At 42.9% G+C, this 22,498-nt stretch overlaps 1 protein-coding gene across 2 annotated transcripts in view; it reads left to right on the forward strand.

Moving 5' to 3' along the window:
• The window catches only part of Aduk (unc-51 like kinase 3 homolog Aduk), an 81,574-nt gene that overhangs the window by 42,796 nt on the left and 16,280 nt on the right, over nt 1–22,498 (forward strand). For both annotated transcript variants that reach the window (XM_083118527.1, XM_083118528.1), the window contains exon 6: nt 18,553–18,814. In XM_083118527.1, coding sequence (XP_082974653.1) covers nt 18,553–18,814 — 262 coding nt within the window. The remainder of the gene's footprint in view (nt 1–18,552; nt 18,815–22,498) is intronic.

Consider the following 22,498-nt stretch of genomic DNA (forward strand, 5'->3'; position numbering starts at 1 on the left):
CGAGAGTTAATTAAGCAAGGCAAGTAAAAGAAGCAAAATAGAACAACATATGTGCCAGCGTGAAAATATGTAAAAAAATCGATTCAGAGGTGGATCGAATTAAAATTGGGGAATATTTTGCATTTTTTCCCTATAATATACAAAACATTTACCGTACATAATCTTTTCCATTTACAACAGTATAAAATAAGAGGAATGTGTGACAATATCCATATTAATTAGGAAGGTATGTTGTATGCTAGGTTAGCTAATTGTGTCTTCTACAGCTTCACTGTATAGAGGGAAGATGGAAAAAGAGAGCTCTACGGAAACTGACGCTCTTAACAATATTGTATGCCCGTGAAAATTATATATAAATAAGACTTAAGCGTATTATCTGCTTTCATATCAGATTTTGCCAACCTGTGAGCTGTAGTGTTTAGGTGACAAGCGACCTGCTCAAATATGATACTGTTGACAATATTGTACGTTCGTGAAAATTATATATAAATAAGACTTAAGCGTATTATCTGCTTTCATATCAGATTTTGCCAACCTGTAAGCTGTAGTGTTTAGGTGACAAGCGACCTGCTCAAATATGATACTGTTGACAATATTGTACGTTCGTGAAAATTATATATAAATAAGACTTAAGCGTATTATCTGCTTTCATATCAGATTTTGCCAACCTGTAAGCTGTAGTGTTTAGGTGACAAGCGACCTGCTCAAATATGATACTGTTGACAATATTGTACGTTCGTGAAAATTATATATAAATAAGACTTAAGCGTATTATCTGCTTTTTATATCAGATTTTGCCAACCTGTAAGCTGTAGTGTTTAGGTGACAAGCGACCTGCTCAAATATGATACTGTTGACAATATTGTACGTTCGTGAAAATTATATATAAATAAGACTTAAGCGTATTATCTGCTTTCATATCAGATTTTGCCAACCTGTAAGCTGTAGTGTTTAGGTGACAAGCGACCTGCTCAAATATGATACTGTTGACAATATTGTACGTTCGTGAAAATTATATATAAATAAGACTTAAGCGTATTATCTGCTTTCATATCAGATTTTGCCAACCTGTAAGCTGTAGTGTTTAGGTGACAAGCGACCTGCTCAAATATGATACTGTTGACAATATTGTACGCCCGTGAAAATTATATATAAATAAGACTTAAGCGTATTATCTGCTTTCATATCAGATTTTGCCAACCTGTAAGCTGTAGTGTTTAGGTGACAAGCGACCTGCTCAAATATGATACTGTTGACAATATTGTACGTTCGTGAAAATTATATATAAATAAGACTTAAGCGTATTATCTGCTTTCATATCAGATTCTGCCAACCTGTAAGCTGTAGTGTTTAGGTGACAAGCGACCTGCTCAAATATGATACTGTTGACAATATTGTACGTTCGTGAAAATTATATATAAATAAGACTTAAGCGTATTATCTGCTTTCATATCAGATTTTGCCAACCTGTAAGCTGTAGTGTTTAGGTGACAAGCGACCTGCTAAAATATGATACTGTTGACAATATTGTACGTTCGTGAAAATTATATATAAATAAGACTTAAGCGTATTATCTGCTTTCATATCAGATTTTGCCAACCTGTAAGCTGTAGTGTTTAGGTGACAAGCGACCTGCTCAAATATGATATTGTTGACAATATTGTACGTTCGTGAAAATTATATATAAATAAGACTTAAGCGTATTATCTGCTTTCATATCAGATTTTGCCAACCTGTAAGCTGTAGTGTTTAGGTGACAAGCGACCTGCTCAAATATGATACTGTTGACAATATTGTACGCCCGTGAAAATTATATATAAATAAGACTTAAGCGTATTATCTGCTTTCATATCAGATTTTGCCAACCTGTAAGCTGTAGTGTTTAGGTGACAAGCGACCTGCTCAAATATGATACTGTTGACAATATTGTACGTTCGTGAAAATTATATATAAATAAGACTTAAGCGTATTATCTGCTTTCATATCAGATTTTGCCAACCTGTAAGCTGTAGTGTTTAGGTGACAAGCGACCTGCTCAAATATGATACTGTTGACAATATTGTACGTTCGTGAAAATTATATATAAATAAGACTTAAGCGTATTATCTGCTTTCATATCAGATTTTGCCAACCTGTAATCTGTAGTGTTTAGGTGACAAACAACCTACTCAAATATGATACTGTTGACAATATTGTACGTTCGTGAAAATTATATATAAATAAGACTTAAGCGTATTATCTGCTTTCATATCAGATTCTGCCAACCTGTAAGCTGTAGTGTGTAGCAACAAGTTATTACGTAATATAATGATGTCATATCAGTCGTGTTGTTTTCTGATTGGCTTAGTGTCTCGAGTAAAAAACAGAGATTTTGATTGGCTAATAATTTATACGTGGTGTTTTCTGATTGGTTTAAGTAAGCAAGATTTCTATTGACTATCTAAATCTATATAAGCCGGAGCACAGCGCTGATTTCTCACCTTTACTAAATTAACAAAGGAACCCACATAACGGGGGATAGAACCTGAACGGACTCCACCAAAGTATAGGAGACTAGAAGCATATAATTTGGCGGAAAAACCCAAGTAAGGTTATAGAGAATATTTCAAAAATAGATTTTTTTTTAAAAAAAAAAATTAACAATTATATTTTGCATTGCACAGCATTGGGTATTAAATAACATACCCCCAAAAAATCTCTGCATTATGCGTTCTGTAAAAAATTGCCCTACGTGCCAAACTGCTGTGTCAAGTAAAAATTTTCAAAGGCACTGTCGTACTTGTGTGCCGGGAAAGCGAATATGTGCGACCAAACTGTGCTCTAAGTGTGGAAAAAATATTACTATTGCCAACTTCAAGCGACACCAGCTTACTTGCAAGAGCACTGGAACATCTCTACCGCAACCTTCCAAGCGAAAGGTAGAAGTAACCTCCCTCGATGCATCGCCACCTGCCAAACGCGTCAAGCTGGCAAAGAAAGCAGACCGGTTTGCGTTTGAGCATTTATTAGAAGACTTTGACATAACATCAGACAGCTTCTGCGATGTGCGTAGTTTTCTGGAGAGCGAGCGAGCTAAGATACTATCCATCCTCAACGATGCATTGGCCACACACTCCACTAAATTCTATGCTGTGCTATGCTGCAAGTATAAGAAACCGTCTGATGAAATATATAAATTCTTCCATGCCACAAAAGCAAAAACACTGCATCAGGCAGATGTCACTGACCTCGACAGCATCTACGAGAAGTTTGTCGAGGAGCTTGTGGCAAAGCACGAGGAGCATCAGGCTGAAGGCTCGGGCGGTTCGCTGTGTGGCGACCCCCACGAACTTTGTCTGACACTTAACAAGTTCCTGCCACTGGCAGGGTCTAGCTATATTGCCCTGCCACCCGAGGTTGAAGCAAGGAAAGCTGTTCTCAATATTCAGAACAAAGACACCAAATGCTTCCTCTGGTCGGTGCTGGCAGCATTGCACCCTATACCTTGGGAAAACAGTCCACGCTATGTTGCACACTACAAGCAGTATGAGTCGGAACTGGAGGATGCAATGGCCGGGATTGCCTACCCTGTAGAAGTCTCGCATATTCGCAAGTTTGAGGTTCGTGCTCGTGACTTGTTGGGCCTGCAATTAGCCATCAATGTTTACGGTCTCACCGAGGCAAACATCGTCTACCCTATTCGGGTAAGTGATGTAGATGATGATAGTGCACAGCAAATTGACCTTCTTCTTATCAAGAATAACACCTGCCACCATTATACGCTTATTCGCTCTCTTTCCAGACTTGTTTCAAATCAGAAAAATAGACATATTGGTCACATCGTGGTGTGTCGCAGGTGCCTGTCCACTTTCGACAACCGAAACCATTATAAATTCAAACACTCTCGAGGACCCAACATTGCTGCTGAGAAGCTAGCTCGCCACATGCTCTACTGTGGTACCAACAAGCCTGCACGAACTATCCTGCCCGAACCTGGTGCAGTAGAGTGTTTTCGCATGCACAGTGCTATGGTGAAGCATCCTGCCTATATTGTAGCAGACTTCGAGGCCTTTCTTCAACCTCTGTCTAACTGCCATCCCAACCCCGAAACATCCTCTACTATTCCTTTCCAAATCCACGAGGCCTCGACTTACTCCTATGTTGTGGTGTGGCGAGACCAACATATTGCCTCCGAGCCCCATGTGTATCGCGGTCCCGACCCGGTCAAACACTTCCTGGAGAGAATGCAACAGGAAGGCATCAAGATAGGGAAGGTGCTGTTGGCCCCCAAGCCCATGCTGCCTCTGTCTCCGGAAGACAAGCATCAGCACGAAATGGCTCTAAATTGTCCTGTTTGCAACTCAGTCTTCAATGACGATAACAAAAAGGTCCACCACCATGACCATTATGGGACCGGAAGCTACATTGGCCCGTGGTGCAACAGGTGTAACTTGAGAGCCAGGGACCCGCGCTTCATACCGGTTTTTTTTCACAATGGCTCGGGATATGATTTCCATCACTTGGTCACACATCTAGGGTACGACAATGCAAGAATCAATGTCCTGGCACAAAACGAGGAGCGTTATATTAGCGTCAGCAAGTGGGTGCCGATCCCCGACTCAAAAAGCAGGAGCATCGAGCTTCGGTTCCTCGACTCTCTGAGGTTCCTCCAGGCAAGCCTGGATGCTCTTGCTGGGAAGCTCAGAGACGACCAACTAGCCATTACCACATCAAGTTTCCCGAACTTAGATGTCGCACTCATCAGACGTAAAGGGGTCTACCCCTACGAATACGTCACCGACCCTTCCAAGTTCGAAGAAGAGTTGCTGCCTCCCCAGGATAAGTTCTACAGCCAGCTGAGAGGTTCAGGTATTACCGACGAGGAGTACAAGCATGCTCAGTCTATGTGCGTCAAGTTGGGTTGCCGAACTTTTGGTGATTACCACGATGCATACCTGAAGCTTGATGTGACGCTTCTTGCCGATGTGTTCCAGGCGTTTCGGGCGACTGCGATAAACATTTACAACATGGACCCTGTATATTTTTACAGCCTTCCTGGACTGGCATGGTCGGCCATGCTCCTGCTGACTAAAATTAAACTTTCACTTATCTCCGATATTGATATCATGCTTTTCATCGAGAGAGCTATCCGGGGCGGCATGGTCCAAGTGTCGCAACGCTTCGCACACGCCAACAATCACCACATGGCCACTGGTTACGACCCCTCCCAACCATCAAGCTACATCATGTACACTGATGTGAATAATCTTTACGGGCACTCCATGATGCAGCCACTCCCAACAGGACAGTTTAAGTGGGTTGATCCTTTATACCACGACATCGAAAAAGAGTGCGACGAGTTTGGGTTTTTTGCCGAGGTGGACCTTGACTTCCCCGAGAAGCTGCAGGATACATTCTGTGACCTTTCGCCTGCTCCGGAATTCAAGTGTCCACCTGGCTCGGATCAACCGAAGCTCGTCATGGACTTGGAGCCCAAAAAGCGTTATGTGCTACACTACCGGAACCTCCAGTGGTTAATGCAGCAAGGGGTCTCGGTCAAAGCAGTTTACCGCGTGCTCTTGTTCAGGCAGTCTCCATGGTTGAAGCCGTACATCGAACTGAACACCAAACATCGCACTGCTGCCACTTCGGAACTTGATCGCGATTTTTTCAAATTAATGAACAATGCGGTATTTGGGAAGACCATGGAGAATGTGCGAAATCGCGTTGATGTGAGGTTGGTGACGAAGAAAACACAGTGTCGTCGACTTGTTGCAAGCCCGCTGTTCAGGTCTCGAACAATTTACAACGAACAGATGTCTCTGATTCACATGAACCGGGGCGAGGTGCTACTCAACAAGCCCATCTATGTGGGAGCTGCAGTTTTGGATCTGAGCAAGTTGTGCATGTTCGAGACATATTACGGCATACTACGTGCACACTACAACCACAATATCTCGCTCCTCTACACAGACACAGACAGCTTGGTGTACCATGTTCGCACGGCCGATGCGTATGGTGATATAGCCAAAGTTCCAGCTCTTGTCAAGCTCTTCGACACATCGGGCTATCCCCAGCTAAACCGGTATGGAATTCTGCCCCGGAACAAAAAAATACCCGGCAAACTCAAGGACGAGAAAGACGGGGATGTGATTGTGGAGTTTGCTGGACTTCGTGCCAAAGCCTATGCGATCCGGGCTGAGGGTTCTGTAACAAAAAAGGCAAAGGGTGTAAGCAGGCAAGTGGTTCGGGAGCACCTCAAGTTTGAGGATTACCTCGAGTGCCTCAGAACAAAATCGCCCATTCTACAAAAAGAGCATCGTATCCAAAGCGTCGATCATGTGCTTACAACTAATATTGTCAGGAAAGTTGCTCTGGATGCACACGACGACAAGAGGTGTATTCTTGAATGTGGGGTCCATACACTTCCGTGGGGCCACTATCGCCTCCAAACTAGTAAGGCCTGCCCAGAGTGTAACAAAAAGTAATAGGCAATGCGAAAAAAAAAAAACAATTTTAATTTACTTCCACTTCCTCGATTACATGCATGCATGGCACAGCAAAATTAAACTTCTGGAAACTGCTAATTGCAATTTGTACTTATATATATAAAATTCCACATTTCTTATTGTGTGCTATTTTTTTTTTATTTATTTAAAACTGTTCAGTCACTCTTTCATTCTTGACGTCATACACAAATGTTTTCTCTGCAATAAGAATGACACTGCACAGAGTATCTGCAGGCAAGGCATCGTGGAACTCGCATACAATCTTGATGTTGGTACGATCGTTGACCACCACTTGCTTTCTTTTCGTGGTGTTGATGACGAACATCGGCCTGCGTGTTTTGAATTCGCTGGGCGCGTAGTACACGTCCACGCTTCCCTCGGTCACGCGTTTGTAAGCCGTGTAAGCTTCGTAAAGTTTGAGGTAATCGTCTTTGGTCATGTCGAGGTTGTAATTCTCGCGCGGGAACACTTCGTTCCTACCGTTCTTCAGATAAACGTTCTTGATCTTGCAGTCGTCGAACTTGCTGGAATCTTTTTCCTGATTCTTGTCCCTCCCGGTCTGAAAAAGCACTACGACGAAATCTGGCATGTCGAACTGTATGTTGTTGAACTGTGTCGTCACGTCGAATTCCATGTGACTTCCCGACGCCATCTTCTGCACGCACTGGTAACCGTGAAAGTGAATCGGTACCTGCGGACTTTTCAAGATCTCCGCTTTGTACTTGAGGGCGTAGTTCGTTTCGTATTCCACCACCGGCATTCTCAATTCCATGCTCCGGATGACGCATTTCGCTGCTTCGGGTAAAGTGTTGGCTATCGGCGTGGTGCCGTCCGGACCCAAAGTAGCGTATCGCATTAGTGCGTCGTTGTCGTTGGCCGCTCTTCGAAACGTGATCCTCAGTCCTCCCTTCCACATGATCTCCTTGTAGTCCGAGAAGAAACCAGGCAGCAGACGCATGGGAAAGAGCACCGTGTGACTTCTCGTCGATATTTTGGTCCCGGCTTCGAATCCCCCGGCCTGGTAGTACGCTGCGTCCGTTTTGGATAATTTCAACGTTCCCACTGCCGTCGACGTGATGCCTGGATAATCTATTCTGTCGATGACGGTGTTGTGTTTCCTCACCTCCACCTGCGAGAACAGGTGAGGCACGAAGTTGTCCACGAGTATCAAGTTTGCTGCTGCAGGAAACGCGTCTCCGCTTTCCTTCTTCACCACGTCGAATTGAAGGTAGAGGTCCGCTCTGTGAGGATGAATGAACCCGTCGCCTACGTCCACGTCGTATTCGATCTCCCTGTTCGCTTCGTTCAGATTGGCGAACGTGCGACGGTTGGGAGGGAAAGATTGCAATTCGTAACTTTCGATTTGCTCCATTTTACATGTATGGTTATTTATTATACGTTGATCTCCACGATGGCCGTCGTAGTGGCACCTGCGAAATCCACCACGTCTCCTTTCTCGTTCGTCACCACCAACTCTATGTCGTCTATGCGGTTGCGACATACTGGAAAATAGATCGGCGAAGAGGGCATGTAGATGATCGGTTCCATGAACTCGGAACTTGGTTTGAAAGTGGCTATGATTCCCGTCTGCTTGTGACTTCCTAATAATCCGTCGGAAGATTTCGTGATCATGCCTTCCGCCACGTTGCAGTGTACGTTCAGAGTCTCTATGGCCAAGAATTTAGGAATGTTGGTTGCTACGTGCTTGATGCCAGCTTCGAGTTTTGGGTGGTTGTTCTCGAAACCTAAAAGTTCTCCCATGGTGCCCAGGTCCACGGTCTCCGTCGCGGATAGGATTTCCACTCTGTGCGTGACCGAATTTTGAGAAAGGTATATGCCTTTGGGTAATTGAGCTTGCAAAGTGGAAAGATTGTATTGTCCTGGCGTGACGACGATGTGTTCGCTTCCGACGCTAATTTTGTTGTTGTGCTGCGTGACGTTAGGTATGAGGTACATGCTGTAGAATGCACGCAGAGCCACGGATTTAGGATAGACGATGTCGTCGTGCAGCGTGAGTTTCAAGATTGAAGATTCGCTCGTGAGATGGAACACGCCCATCCTAGTGATGCTGTTTGAGGTTCCACAATGCTTTCTGGAAATCCTCGATCGTAGGGTTATTTATTTTAGAGAGAAACGCGAGCACGGAGAGGCAGAGATGACCGCAGTTCACGTCTCCGAAATTTTGAATGCGTTCGTCGTTGTAGTATATAGAGGTTTTGTTCGTTTTCAGATAATGAATTAAATTTGTAGGTGGAACACCTCCGAAAGAATCGAAAACGAATGCTTTATCATCATTTTTGTGGTAACATATCCAATGCGTGCCTGGATTTTCTTGACCGTCCAAGTTGACTACTCCGCATTCTCTTCTTTTAACGCTTGAAGGTAACGAGTCGGACATGAAAACTCCTGTGAAGTGTTTGATTTGTAACGGTTCGATCAGAGATTCAATGTCTCGGTTGATGAGTGCTGTTGTTTCTTTTTTTTAAACTTCTTCATCACGCCCTTCCCCCCTTTCTTCTCCATGGCCAGGTTGTGACGTTTCTGTTCTTCCAATTCCGCCTTGTTCTTCTTCGAGTCGATGACGGTTTTCGCGATGGCGGCACTTCCGCCAGCCAAACTTCCAACGGCCCCCAATGCTGCTAGGATGGCCGGGATGCTGAATATGAAACCTCCGATCTTTTGCTGTTTCCGCGAACGCTGCAAGCGTCTCAATTGAGGTGTGCTGAGAAGTAATTTCATTCCGTGTCCTTTGCTCAAGCAAGAACGTTTCTTCTCGCGTTGTTTCTTGGTGAGTAACCCATCGAGGGCACCTAGATTTTTAAGATTGGAGTATGGTATCTGGTACACGACACCCTTGGGCTTCATGTTGATGCTCTATGTGTTATTTTCACGGTATGTTATTTATATATATATTCTGAGATTTTTTCTTGTGTAGTTTTTTTACGGTATGTTATTTATATACCCCACCCCAATTTTTGTTTCGTGTTCATGGCGATGGTGGTACCCAGTGCGGCAACCCGTTCACCCAGCGATGCGTCTCTGCTCACGAACCTTTCGAAAGCTGCGTGCTCTAACTTTCTGTCTGCTTCGTGACGTGCATCCAGATCCGTCTGCGTGGTGTTGTAAGCGATGTCGTGATCTTTGCATGCGGCGTCCAACGGATTCACACCCTTGTCTCCTCTCTCCAATCTTTTCTCGAGTTTGGTACCCGGTCCGCAGTACTGGTAGCCAGGTAGATGCATCTCGAAAGGTAACTTGTTGATGATGTCGTTCACGAGTCCCTTTCCTTCGGCCACGTTCCAAAATTTCGGAGGCAGCGTGTTGATGACTTTGATCAGGTAACCTATGCCCTTGTCGTCGTTCACGATGAAGTTGGAAAGTTTCGTGCTGATCATGTCCACGATGCCAACCTTCTCGTTGTAGAAATTACGATTGCCTGCATTCTCTTCGCCGGCTATCACCAACAATCGGTCCACGAGTTTCCTAACGTCGTCCACCCAAACGAATTCTTTGGGTAACGTGTTGTAGCGTTTGACGCCGCTGCCTGTTTTGACCTGGTTCCAAATCGGTTTGATGAGATTCCTGTACTTCTCGCCGCTGCTCGATTTCACCCTATTCTGCGAGGCGTCGTTGTTCTGGTACAAGGCATCCGTCATGATCAGAATTTCCTTGTAACTTTGGTAATCTTCGTCGGTTTAATCTTTCGGCTGCTTTTTGGCGACGAGTTCCCACAGTCCCACCGTACCCGGATACCTGGTCCAACTATCCTTCTCGCCTAAATTAACTTTAATATCGTTGCCTTCGAAGGTCACCTTCGATTTCCCAATCTTCCACACCACACCACCGCCTTCGTTGGTTTCCATGCTGGGATACAATCCGAACACTTCATCCTTGTCGAATTTCCCCGTGCTCAGGTAGTCTCGTGCCAAAGGTCCCAACTCGATTTTATCCGAAGACGTGCTGCCTATGGCTCGACGTCGTGCCGGTGCATCCTTCAGTTCGAACGGCGTCGAAGGAATGCTCGAAATGGGCGTGGGTACGGCGTAACTTTTAGCTGCGAGCGGTACGAGTTCGTTGATCAAATTTTTATTTTGTTCCGTGACACTTTTAATTTCTTTACCTAGACCGCTGATGGCATCGATCACAGGTTGATCCTGACGTTTCTTCTCTTCGTAGAATCCGCGATTCTCGGATTTCCAACCTTTGAAGCGTTTCGCGAGGTAATTGCGAAGCTTGAGATTTTCGTCTTCGATTTTTCGTTTCGTCATGACGTTATTTATACACGTCGTTTCTCACAACGTTGCAACGTTTAGAAAGTCGTTGATTTTGTTTCTGTATTTTCCGTCGTTGGGTTTCCTCGTCATGTCGATCGTCGCGAATCCGAAATCGTCACCGTTCCAGCAAGTAGAGCAGCAGCGTTTCGAAAATTGATTGTAGTTCATGTCTCCGCCTACGTAGTCATCGTACGCGTGCTTGAGGTTGGTGTGATCTTGACGAAACAAACATATGAAATTAGCGTTGTCGCGTACTAACTGTTTTGGAATTTTGGAAAACGTTTGAGCTAGGTAGAAGCAATCCATTCCTTTGTGACGACCTTGCGTGAAAAAGTTGCGAATTTCATTTTGATTTTCCAGGATGGCGTCGTCGAACACAACGACTGAATTTTCACGACAATCGTCGAGTGGTTTTATTTCCGAGGCGAACGTTGCAATGTCCAGACCATCGTACAGTTTCATCAGTTGCTGGTATTTGGATTGCTCCAAACTTTTCGAGAACACGTACAGGTGCCTGTTCTTCCAATCTAACCAATTCGGTGCGAGGAGAAAATTGTCCACGAGCAGTGTCGTTTTCCCACACCCCGAAGGACCTACGATCAGACAGCGGATGCTGTCGGGAAGCAACTCACCGTTCTTTTTTTTTCTCGTTTGACTTTCCGGATCCGGTAGACGCTTCACCACGTTCCACGTACTCACAAGATCACTTCGTTCGCGTCGATCCAACTCTTTTCCGGAAGTCCCAGCCATTTGACAAACAGTTTGTCACCTTTCCTACGCAATACTTTCTCGATGAGGTACGTGTCGGGGTGTTTCGTTTTAGAGAGTTCCTCTTCGTAAAATCTTCCTTTCAAAATCTCGCCGCTACTATCTTTTATTATATACGTGTGTCGGTTTCCGGGTAAAACTAGAACCACCGTAAAAAGTTCCGTGCTCCAATTTTTTGTGAATCCCTTCTCGAAGGTGCGTTTGAATTTGCTGATCCTCACCCGGTCTCCAATTTTGTATTTAGCTTTTTTTGTCGTGGGTGTGTACTTTGGACAGTAAACTGTAGAAATTAAACGCTGCTCGTCAGATTTCGTAACGTCAGCTGGCTTCATGCCTATCGTTCTGTGTACCGTATCATTATAGGTGTCGACGAGTTCCGGCAGGATGTCGACCCATTTGTAATTTCCCCGAAGCGTGAATCGTTTCCACATGTGTGTTTTCAAGGTTCGATTGAATCTTTCCACGATGCTGGCTTTGATGTGACTGAAGGTCGAATAATGTTGAATCTTGTGTTTTTGAATAAACTTTTGGAATACGGCGTTGTAAAATTCTTTACCGTTGTCCGTTTGCAGAAACCGTGGTTGTCTGCCGCCGCTTTCGCGAAAAATTAATTTGAATGCTTCCGTGACGCATGTTCCCGTTTTCGCCTTCAAAGGTAGAGCCCATGCGAATTTCGAAAATGTGTCTATGACGGTGAGGAGGTACTTGTTGCCCTTGTTCAATTTATGTACGTTTTTCAAATTGCCGCTACTCATCTCCACGAGGTCACTTTGCCAGAGGTCGTCGATGCCCTTGGTTACCACAGCCAAACGTTCGTAGTTACGGCGTGCAGGTTTATGCAATTCTTCGACGATGGCTTGCCTAGACATTTTTTTTTTTTTAGAGATTACGTTTCAAGAGAAGCACAAGCGTGATGGGATTCAAAGAGGGTGGCACTTCGCTCGTGTTTTGAATGATCAGCTTATCGCCGGCACTCACGTCGAAAACGGTAAGATCTTCGTCTTCGTGTATTTCATATATGTTGCGCGTTTCGTTCCAACGTGCCAGAGGAATGTTTCCTGCTTTCTGGACACCACGATTCGATATCAAAGTCATGGTGGGAACGCTAGCTTTTCTACCGTGAGACCAGTACGAAAATTCGTTTATCTGAATCGTGCCATCGAGGAGAAACTTGTAGTACGGATGATAAGGATGTAACATGTACAGTTTGTTACCTTCGACGAACGTGGAGATTCTCTGTTGATTGGGTACGCTGTTGATTTCGATGGCTTGCAGAGAATGCAGTTTAGCGAATTTAGTGTCGACGCCGAGCAGATTGCTGTGAACGTGTCCGAGTTTATTTTCGATGGGCAGCAAATGCTCGACTATGGTATCCATGACTATGGCAGACAACGACGGTTTGATTTTCACTTCCACGTTCAACTGCTTGTAGTTTTCGTTGAGTTCTTGCAACTTGGAACCGAAAGAGGCCAGCGTCGATTCCTGCGTGGATTCCAGCACTCCAACTTGATCTCTGATGTTGACGACAATGTTCTGAAGGTTCTCGACTTGATTCAATTTCGAGCTCTTCTCGGTAAGATCGTTCACGATCCTTCGCATCTCTGTAAACTGCGTGTGAAGGTCGGCGACGCTCTGCGAAGTGGGCAGCGTCGACACCAGCGAACTAATTTCGTCTCGAATCTGTTCCACGTTCGCCGTTTCCGTTTCTAGTCGTTTCAGCATTCGAGATATGTTTCTTTTCAAAGCGTGCAATTCTTTGGAGGTGGGGAGATTGGCCACCCTACTCTCGAGATCGCTCAATGAACTTTTGATGTCGTTCGAATCGGATAGTGCCGTCACCGCCGTTTTCAATTTTTCCAAATCTTCGCTCGAAGGCACGCTCGTCCGTAACGATTCCAAGTCACCCTGTATGTTGTCGAGTACGTGATGAAAATGAGCGAGATTCGTTTCGACGTTCAAATTTTCTAAATATTCGATCTTCTGCTGAACCGTGCTTAACATGTCTTGAATGCTCGTCAACGCTCTTGCTTCAGCGTGAATATTTTTAATTTCTTCGTTGATCAATTCCAAGGACGCCTGAAGCGTAGCGATGGTGGTTTGAATGTGTTCGAAATCTCGATACGCCTCCAATTGAATTTTTATGTTCGCGACGCTTTTACCGATGACCTGCAGTTCGTCCGACGATGGTAGGTTCGTCATTGTATCTTCCAAAGTCTGCAACTTGGATTTAATTTCTTCCAACGTGCTGGTGAATTCTTCTTGTAATTTGGAAACGACGACATGTAAGCATTCTGCATCTATATCGTTCACAACGGTTTGAAGTTCAGAGAAATTCTTTTCTATTGCGGAAGTTCGTTCTTCGATTTCGAGTTTCAATTTTTCCAAATCTTCATTTTTCGATTGAAATTGCTGTAATTTGGCCAAATCATTTTGAAGCGAATCCACGCTCAACTGTATATTTTGAACGTTGTCGTAAGAAGGTACGTCGACATAATTTTTTATCAGCGTCTTCAGTTCGGAATCGATTTTCAGAATGGGGTCGAGACATTGCGTTTGGAGCGTAGCGATTTCCGACTCTAAACTTTTGTTTAAGGTCTCCTGCAAAGCAATCAAATCGGTCCTCAACTTCTTAACTCGAATGTCCAACATGAGAATCTCTTCTGCGTGGTCTACACGCTTGGTGTTGCCGAAAATGTCGTTAGGCATTTTTGGTTAACGGTTATTTATAATAGGATAGACGATTCGTAATTCTACAAAGAGAGGAATGAGTTTGTCGTAATCTCCGAGAAGTTCCATGTAAAGATAATCTCCTGCAGAAACATCGTACGTAATGTTAGAAAGCATCTTGTCGTGCTTGATTCGAAAAATATTCTTGCCGGTAGAAATTTTGATTTCGCCTGCGTTTTCCGGATTCACGGTGATTTGAAGTTTCCCGTCGATCGGAATTTCGTAGAAATGTAAATTGTTATTAAAAACATAAAACATCTTGCCCACATCGTCATTCAGTTTCGTCCAAATGCTGTTGAGATGAACAATCAGTAAACCATTGAGTTTAGATAACACGGAAGGTAAGAGGTTATTGAAATTTGGCGGTGCAGTCTCCATGTTGATCTGTTTGCGGAAGCCAAAAAGATTCATTGTCCTTGTTAGTTATTTAAGAATACGGTCAAAGTTTTTTGGCAAAGTTTTTTTTTTTTTGTTTGCTTGCGTCACAATACAGGCACGCGCGCGCGCGTGTGTGTGTGCGACACATTGTTCCCGAAAGAGGTTTACAAAGGTCACGATATATAAACATTTGGTCCCACAGTTGGAAAATTACGATAAGGTGCATTCATCCTTCAAGGATGAGAGAGTGCATTCGTCACAATACACGCGCGCGCGCGTGTGTGTGTGTGGCACATCGTTCCCGAAAGAGGTTTACAAAGGTCACGATATATAAACATTTGACCAGGACTTGGAAAATTACTATAAGGTGCATTCATCCTTCAAAGGATGAGAGAGTGCATTATTTACTCATCACGCTGTGTCAGCGCAACGAATAAATGCGCGGAACGTGGAGAGAAAGTGAGGTTTTGAGGTTTTGATGAAATTTTCGTAGGTTTTGCAACACTGTGGCTCACTTCAGTGAATTGAAGTGAGTTTTTGATGTTTTGGTGCTGTTTTCTTCGCTGCGAAACATCATCACCGCAATAAATGAGTCGCGGAACGTGGAGAGAAAGTGACTTTTTGAGGGTTTTTTTTTTGATCCTCACTTAATAACGTTCAACCGGCCCACCTGCACTACTAAAGCCCTTTTTCTTTACCCCCTACGTATGTTTGCTTCGTACAAAAAAAATTAGGTTAAATTAACCTCTCTCCGAGAACTGACCCCGAGCGTCCATTTTCAGCGAGCATCATTTCAGCAAGCGCCATTTCAGCGAGTTTAGTGTTTTGTAGAGCAAGTTGGTAATACTGTTAGTGAGGTTAACATACATTATCAAAAGCACATCGTGAAAAGCTACGTTTTGCTCGGGCACACGTACACTCACACACACACAAAAAGCTAAAAAAATTATACGCCGTGAAAGGCTACAACGAGTTGGAAACACTGCTAGTAGGAAACACTGCTAGTAAAATTAACATACACCGTGAAAGGCTTCAAAATATCATATAGTGGAATTTTTGTAGAGTGGGTTGGCAACACCGACGAGCCTCGAATGATGATTCGAGCCTCAAATAATAATTCGAGCCTCGTCAGTGCTGGCAATTTCTATTTGTAGGTTAGCTTAGCCAGTGAAAGATCATATAGTGGAATTTTCTTCGGATGGGTTGGCAAAACCCAAGCCTCAAAGAAGGAACATCCAATAGAGTTGCCAAATGTAAAAAGGGGACAATAGGTCCCCCTCATAAAAAGCTACAGTAAGGGCCCACAGGTCGCCAACACTAGGCCCCCAACAGTGTTGCCAGACATAAAAAATACATGGACCCCTCAGGCCCTTTGATGAAAATTTACAGTGAAAAACCCAGTAGGTTAACAACACTGTCAAAAAATCTACGGCAGTGTTGCCAGATGTAAACAGGGGGCAATGGGCCCCCCTCATAAAAAGCTACAGTAAGAGCCCACAGTGTTGCCAACTCTGTGCCCTCAAAATATACATCATAAAAGGCTACGACAAGCCTCAAATGATGATTCGAGCCTCAAAAGATTATTTAGAACTGTCCAATTGTCTCTACTCATGCTTGTTTTATCTAGAAAATAAGATGCCTCAGTGGGCAACAAATGCTTGGAGAACTGGTGTTTTATACCATTTTTAATTAGATTGCTCAAGTCAGAAACACCGTACACCATTCGGAGTATTTTGCTCTGCACGTATAACACATGTGTAGCAAAACAGTATTTTATAATCAAGGAAACCTTTCGGCATGACGCAAGTAATTTTTAAAAAACCTACCTGAATCACAAGCGCCTCTAGAACAACAGTAGACTTCATTGTTGTGGATGATACAACTATTGATTGATTTGGTTTATTTTATTTCGCTTTCTACCACTTTTGGCTAATCGCAAATATGAATATGAGTGATGATATTGATGAATCACACTCACAAAGAACAAACATATGTAGGCCGGGATTCAAACAGGAAACCTCTGGCGTCTTAGCGTGCTGTGCAAAACACTCTGTACAATCATACACTCTACTGACGTAACAGTGCCTATTAGTAATTCAGAGTTTCAGACCACTGTTTATTGCATCCTCAGAATGCTGATAGACATTTTAAAATAATTTTGTCAAGAGATCATACGATGTTAAGAGTTTTGAAATGAATGCTAAACATTTCCACTGGCACAATATTAGGCAGTAAGATACTAACGAAAAAATATTTTTTTAAATAAATAGTTTTGCAGGTTAGGTGGTAGATCAGCCACAGGCTGAACTTCTACCACGAGTACTTTATCAACTTGTTTGACAAAGACTGTTTTGTTCTTTTAGTTTTTAATGCACTTCACTGTTCTTGCAATAAAGTACACAATGCAGTGGTCATTATAGATACGTCAGTCAATATTGCATATTGTAGCATCACACAGCACAAGCAGAGGCACGAGGTTTGTCTATGGGTACGAGCGCGAAAAACCGGGTAGGAATTTCTGTCGTCTGCATCGGAAGTACATCGCCTTGAATCGGAAGGCAGGAAAGGTCACATGGCCCCTAGAACCAATCAGGTGCTCCATACGCCCGTGTATGGCGAGAGCATTTCGTCCGTGCTGTAGAGATCCAAGCGACAAGCTTTCCCTCCTCCTCTCTGCCTCCAGGAAGGCATGGTCCTGTACGCCAAACCAAGCTGGCGTCCGGCAAGCAGAGACATTAGAGAAATGCTACAACGAGAGCTGTTAGTGGAGCGTTGTAGACGGATCGAGAAATTAGCTTTTATAATGCCATGATGCTCAAACATGTATATAATTAGTCACGTTTTACTTTATATTTACAGCATTTACGCATTTTTTAAATTTTAAATCAGGGAATGCCGGGCGTATGGGTGTACTAGGATGCTACGCTACTGGATACCACATCCAATACTCATTGTTTCACACTAATGCCAGTACTATTACCTGAAAATTGTATCATTTCAAATTGTATCATTTCAAAGTACCTCAAAATATGTAAAAGCCGTTTTCTCCAAAGAAATGAGCAGTGTACATTTTCGGGGAAAGCAACTTTTATCCCACCCTGTATAAGGTTTGCATTGAAGCTGTGCCATAGGTGTCTACCAGTTTTGTTTTAAAATATTCATAATTTCACGTGAAGCAATTATTTAATCAGAGCCATGGTGGTCGACAGTAGGGCATCTAACCGCCATGCACGGGACCCCAAGTTTGATTCCCAGGGTGGGTGATCTAAGGTTGGAATTTTTCTGGCCTTATCCCTGAATAATGGGTACTTGGGGTCAGGGGAGTAAAGGTGGCTGGAGCATATTGCTGATCACATCACCTTAAAACAATGGCTGAGATGATACAGAGTGCATGGATTGATTGATTTATTTAGTTTATTTTACTTCGCGTTTTGTGCCTCTTGGCTAATTTGCGAAGATGGGGTGATGAAGTGATGAAATTGATGAATGAACATTCACAAACAACCAAGCCCTAGCGGGATTCAAACCCGAGACCCTTGGCATTGCAGCGCGATGTGCTAACCACTCGGCCACAGGGTCCGGCACAAAGTGCATGGATAACTTTACCTTACCTACCTAGTTATTTAATCACATATCAATTTCTCTCCATGATGTTGTCACAAAAATTTTAAGAAAATTCATTTTACACAATTTCCAGGCATGAGCAGTCTCTGCAAGGTATTAGGACTCCAGAAAAGTATCAGCTGTATCGCCAACCGACACTTTCCAATAACGATAGACTGGTTTTGGTATTGGCTCAGCCTTGATGGTAATCCCTGAGTATGGTAAAATAAATGCTATAACCTTGTGTAATAGATTGCATAATTAAATGAAAACTTCAAAAAAAATTCTTATATATTTTCAAAATTTTTCCACAGCTGCCACCACAGTCCTCCGTCTCTGTAGAATGCCAGGATTTGCTTATGCGCTTGCTGCAGCACGATCCAAAGCAGAGGATAACCTTCGATGAATTCTTCAATCATCCCTTTCTGGACCTGGAGCACATGCCAACTCCAGAGTCATTGAAAAAGGCTGTGAAACTAGTACAAGCTGCTGTGCAGGCAGATGCTGACAAGAAGTACAAGGATGCTTGGCAAAAATATTGTGATTCACTGCAATATTTTGTTCCACTAGTCAAAGGTATACAGTGTTGTAGTGGTAATGACATTCTTGAGAAAATTTTACATACGTTGCCAGTTTAGATTAATTTGTATAGGATGGAGAGAATGGTTCTGTGTGTGAATTTATACTGAAACGTGCTTCTGATATCAACTTGCAACTAACTAACACACATTCCAACACCACGTTGAAATGTAGGACACCAAATCAATTCACCTTGCTTCAGTTAAAATAAGTGCTCCTTCCCACATTCTATTTGAATCCATGCCGAGACAAAAGATGCTCTGGATTGCCAGTTCTACAAGTCTAAACTCCGTAGCACAACATTAATTTTAGGGTCAAGGCCTTCCAAGCAGCTTCTTATTGTGTCATGCATGGCTAGCAAATAGAATTGCATCGTTGCCATTTTCTGGTTGTTCAGACGAGAATACACTGTGATTGTTTTCAATCTCATAACTCCCTAAGTGTTGGCAAGATTTTTAAATTGATTACATTAAGAGGAATGATACAAAAACTGAACTCCATGCTCAACACCTCTAAGAGCCAAGGCCTGCCAGAGCAGCTTTTTTCATTGGATGACGCGTGGTCAGTGCATTGAGTCCCATCACCACTGTTTTCTGGCTTTCGAGACCGGAGCCTGATACTTATTTTCAAGTAGCTCCCCAATTGTCCTCTCAATGTTAGGTCATCACCAAAATTTTGGGACCTCCCACCAGGACCACTCGCAACAAAGATGAGAGCAAAAAAATTGTAAAGTTGTAACAGTTCAGTATAGAAAGGATCTTCTTATATTTTCCATTTCCTGGGTGGCTCTGGTGAATACAAGTATATTTTTATAAAAATGAGCACTTTTTCATTAACAACTTTAAATATAATTTACTGGCAAAAGATTGACTTTTTTTGGTTTAAAACATGTTTTTTTTGTTGTGTTTTTCATATTTAAAACAAATAAAACATGTTTAAAAAAACACAATTTTTGCCAACATAAGGGAGCTGTAACTAACTTTCTTGTAATCTAAATTCTCTCATGATTTGATAAATTTATGTAATTTTATGTACGAGGCTGATTCAAATGAAAACCTAAATTATTTATTATGAAGCAAATGAGGAAATACAGAAATATTATACATACATACTTTTTCGATGTAGTCCCCATGACGTGCAATGCACGTATTCCATCCAGCACTTAGGAAGTTCATGGATACCTCGAGAGAAGAATTATTTTGGTTGTGATTATAGCTACTTGTGCACCGTGGTTTCACCTTTTCATCGCTTCGGAAATGCTAGCCTCCCATCGCCTCTTTTGAGCCATCCGAACACATGAAAGTCACTGGGGGCAAGGTCTGGATTGTCGCAACCTTTAAAGGGCACTATGCGGCCGGGCATTGTCATCTGGTAACAATACACCTGAAGTTAGAAGTCCTCGTCGGTTACTCCTGATTGCAGGGTGAAGGTGATTTTGGAGCAGATCTGCATAAGAAGTACTGGTCACTGTTACTCCTTTTTCCATGTAATGTTAAAAATTTATCCCATTTGCATACCAGATCAGAGTGAGCATGACTTTTCCTGCTGATGGTTGGGTGCAGAATTTTTTGGGTTTTGGCGACAAGCACCATTCCTTGCTCGATCGTTTTGTTTCAGGTTCGCGATAGTGCACCCAGGTTTCATCTCCTGTAACAGTTCTTTACAGAAGTCCATCACCTTCAACCTGGAAACAACGCAAAAGTTTGTCACAGGCATTGATGCGATGGTCTCTCAATTCAGCAGTTAACTGACATGGCACCCATCTCGCCGACACTTTATTGAATCGCAGCACATCATGGACAATATTGTGTGCTGAACCAACACTAATATCCAAAGTGGCAGCTATTTCCTTCACAGTAATATGCCTCTTTTCCTTCACAACCTCTTCCACTGCAGTGATGTTTTCGTACACATTTTGCCTGGCCCGGATGCGGAGAGTCCTCCACACAAGTTACGCAGCTTTTAAACTTTCTACACCACAAGGAACACAAACGAATCATCGTACTGCACTTTCATCCTGCGATGAATTTCAAATGGTTTAATATCTTCACTACGCAAAAAACACATCACAGATCGCTGCTCTAACGTGGTGCATGTCAACAATTGGGTGGCCATCTTTGCACTGACGCTCCTTCCTTCTTCAGTGTTGCAGCATCATGTTGCCACCTGTTGGTCATTCTTTCAACCACCAGGATAACTCCTGCCAACATACAAATCAATCGTACAACTTTCAGAACTTTATTGCACTTTTAATATTTTCTTTTGAATCATCCTCGTATATTATACATCAGTTAATTGGCCTATATATACACTGTATAGTGTGTTCAACTTAAAAGTATAATAAAACAAAAATTATTAACTGTAAAGTTTATTAAGAAATTCCATACAGTTTTCTTCTACCTACAGAGTAACTCAAAAAGTATTTTTACATACCTAATACACCTCGATGTGTGCACCATTAGTAACACAACATATGTCCAACCTATATTCCTCAATGAACGAATTTCCTCAACAGCAGCATCTGAAACTTTGCATTTGGGTTGTTTACCCAATATGAAAAGGAAACTTCCCATTTTCCAAAAGCGTTTGTCCCATTCCATTTCATATGTAGCTTGGAACATCTTCAGTTGGTCGCAGTAGATACTCCTGTCCGAAATGACATTATACGAGGTTAACAGACTTCAGCTCGGTGAGAGAAAGCACACACCACACCTTCTGCTGCAGAGTCCACATGGCTACTGACGCTACTACAGCTTACTACTGGAAAGTGTTCAGTTTGCGGATGTGCAACCTAACGAGTACTGACGTCTTGCAAGCATAGTAAAAAAACATTTTGAGATTATGTTTCAAACTACGTATGGCTTATTGTGCTGTTGGTTAAATATTACACATGATTTTTTCTTTTATTATACGTTTAAGCTGGACACACTGTATATAGATATGTGTGTATAACAATAGCCCGTGGCACAACAGCCTGTGAGGGCCAGGGCTACCTACCCACATAATGCTGAGGTGGGATATCATCCGACCAGTTACGGGGTGACGTGTGGTCAGCACAACGAAGCCCCAGTCATTGTTGTAAGTTTCTATGAGTAGGTTACGCTCCCTAATTTTCTCACGATGGTGGGTTGCCACTGGTTACACTCCCCTCAGGAGACGAACCTGCGTGCATCCCGTAGCCAGAGTTCAAAGCATGATGCCTTAAGGGGATGAGGGACAATTTCGCACCAGTTGTGCATTTATTTCAATATCGTCTGAATGGACAATGCTACTGAGGAAAAAAAGCTGGTGTTCAATAGAGTATGACTTTCTCCACATGTTGCAAGTGAGTGTTTTTTTAAAGTTGATTATTAAGCTATTTTTGATGTTTGGAAAACATGACGAATAAGAATTTTCAGAAACCCATGTATTCCTTATAGGGAATCAACTTCAACTTAAAGTTACGTCTAATCAAATGGAAGTTTTGACATTTCTGCCTGTCAATTACTAGTTTAGTCTGTCCTTTTTCCGTTGATATATTTTTCTATGCCATCGGAAATTTGATATTCCCAAGAGAACAAATAAAATAATACTTCCATAAGAGCAATGTATTTCTCCTTGCCTCCTACGGCCATCCTGGCAGTGTTGCCAAACCTGATGCACATAAAAGAGCTAAATTTCACCGTCAACGGAGTAAAGACT

This window comes from Lepisma saccharinum, chromosome 3 (genome assembly GCF_977018435.1).
Source record: "Lepisma saccharinum chromosome 3, izLepSacc3.1, whole genome shotgun sequence".
NCBI classification, from domain to species: domain Eukaryota; kingdom Metazoa; phylum Arthropoda; class Insecta; order Zygentoma; family Lepismatidae; genus Lepisma; species Lepisma saccharinum.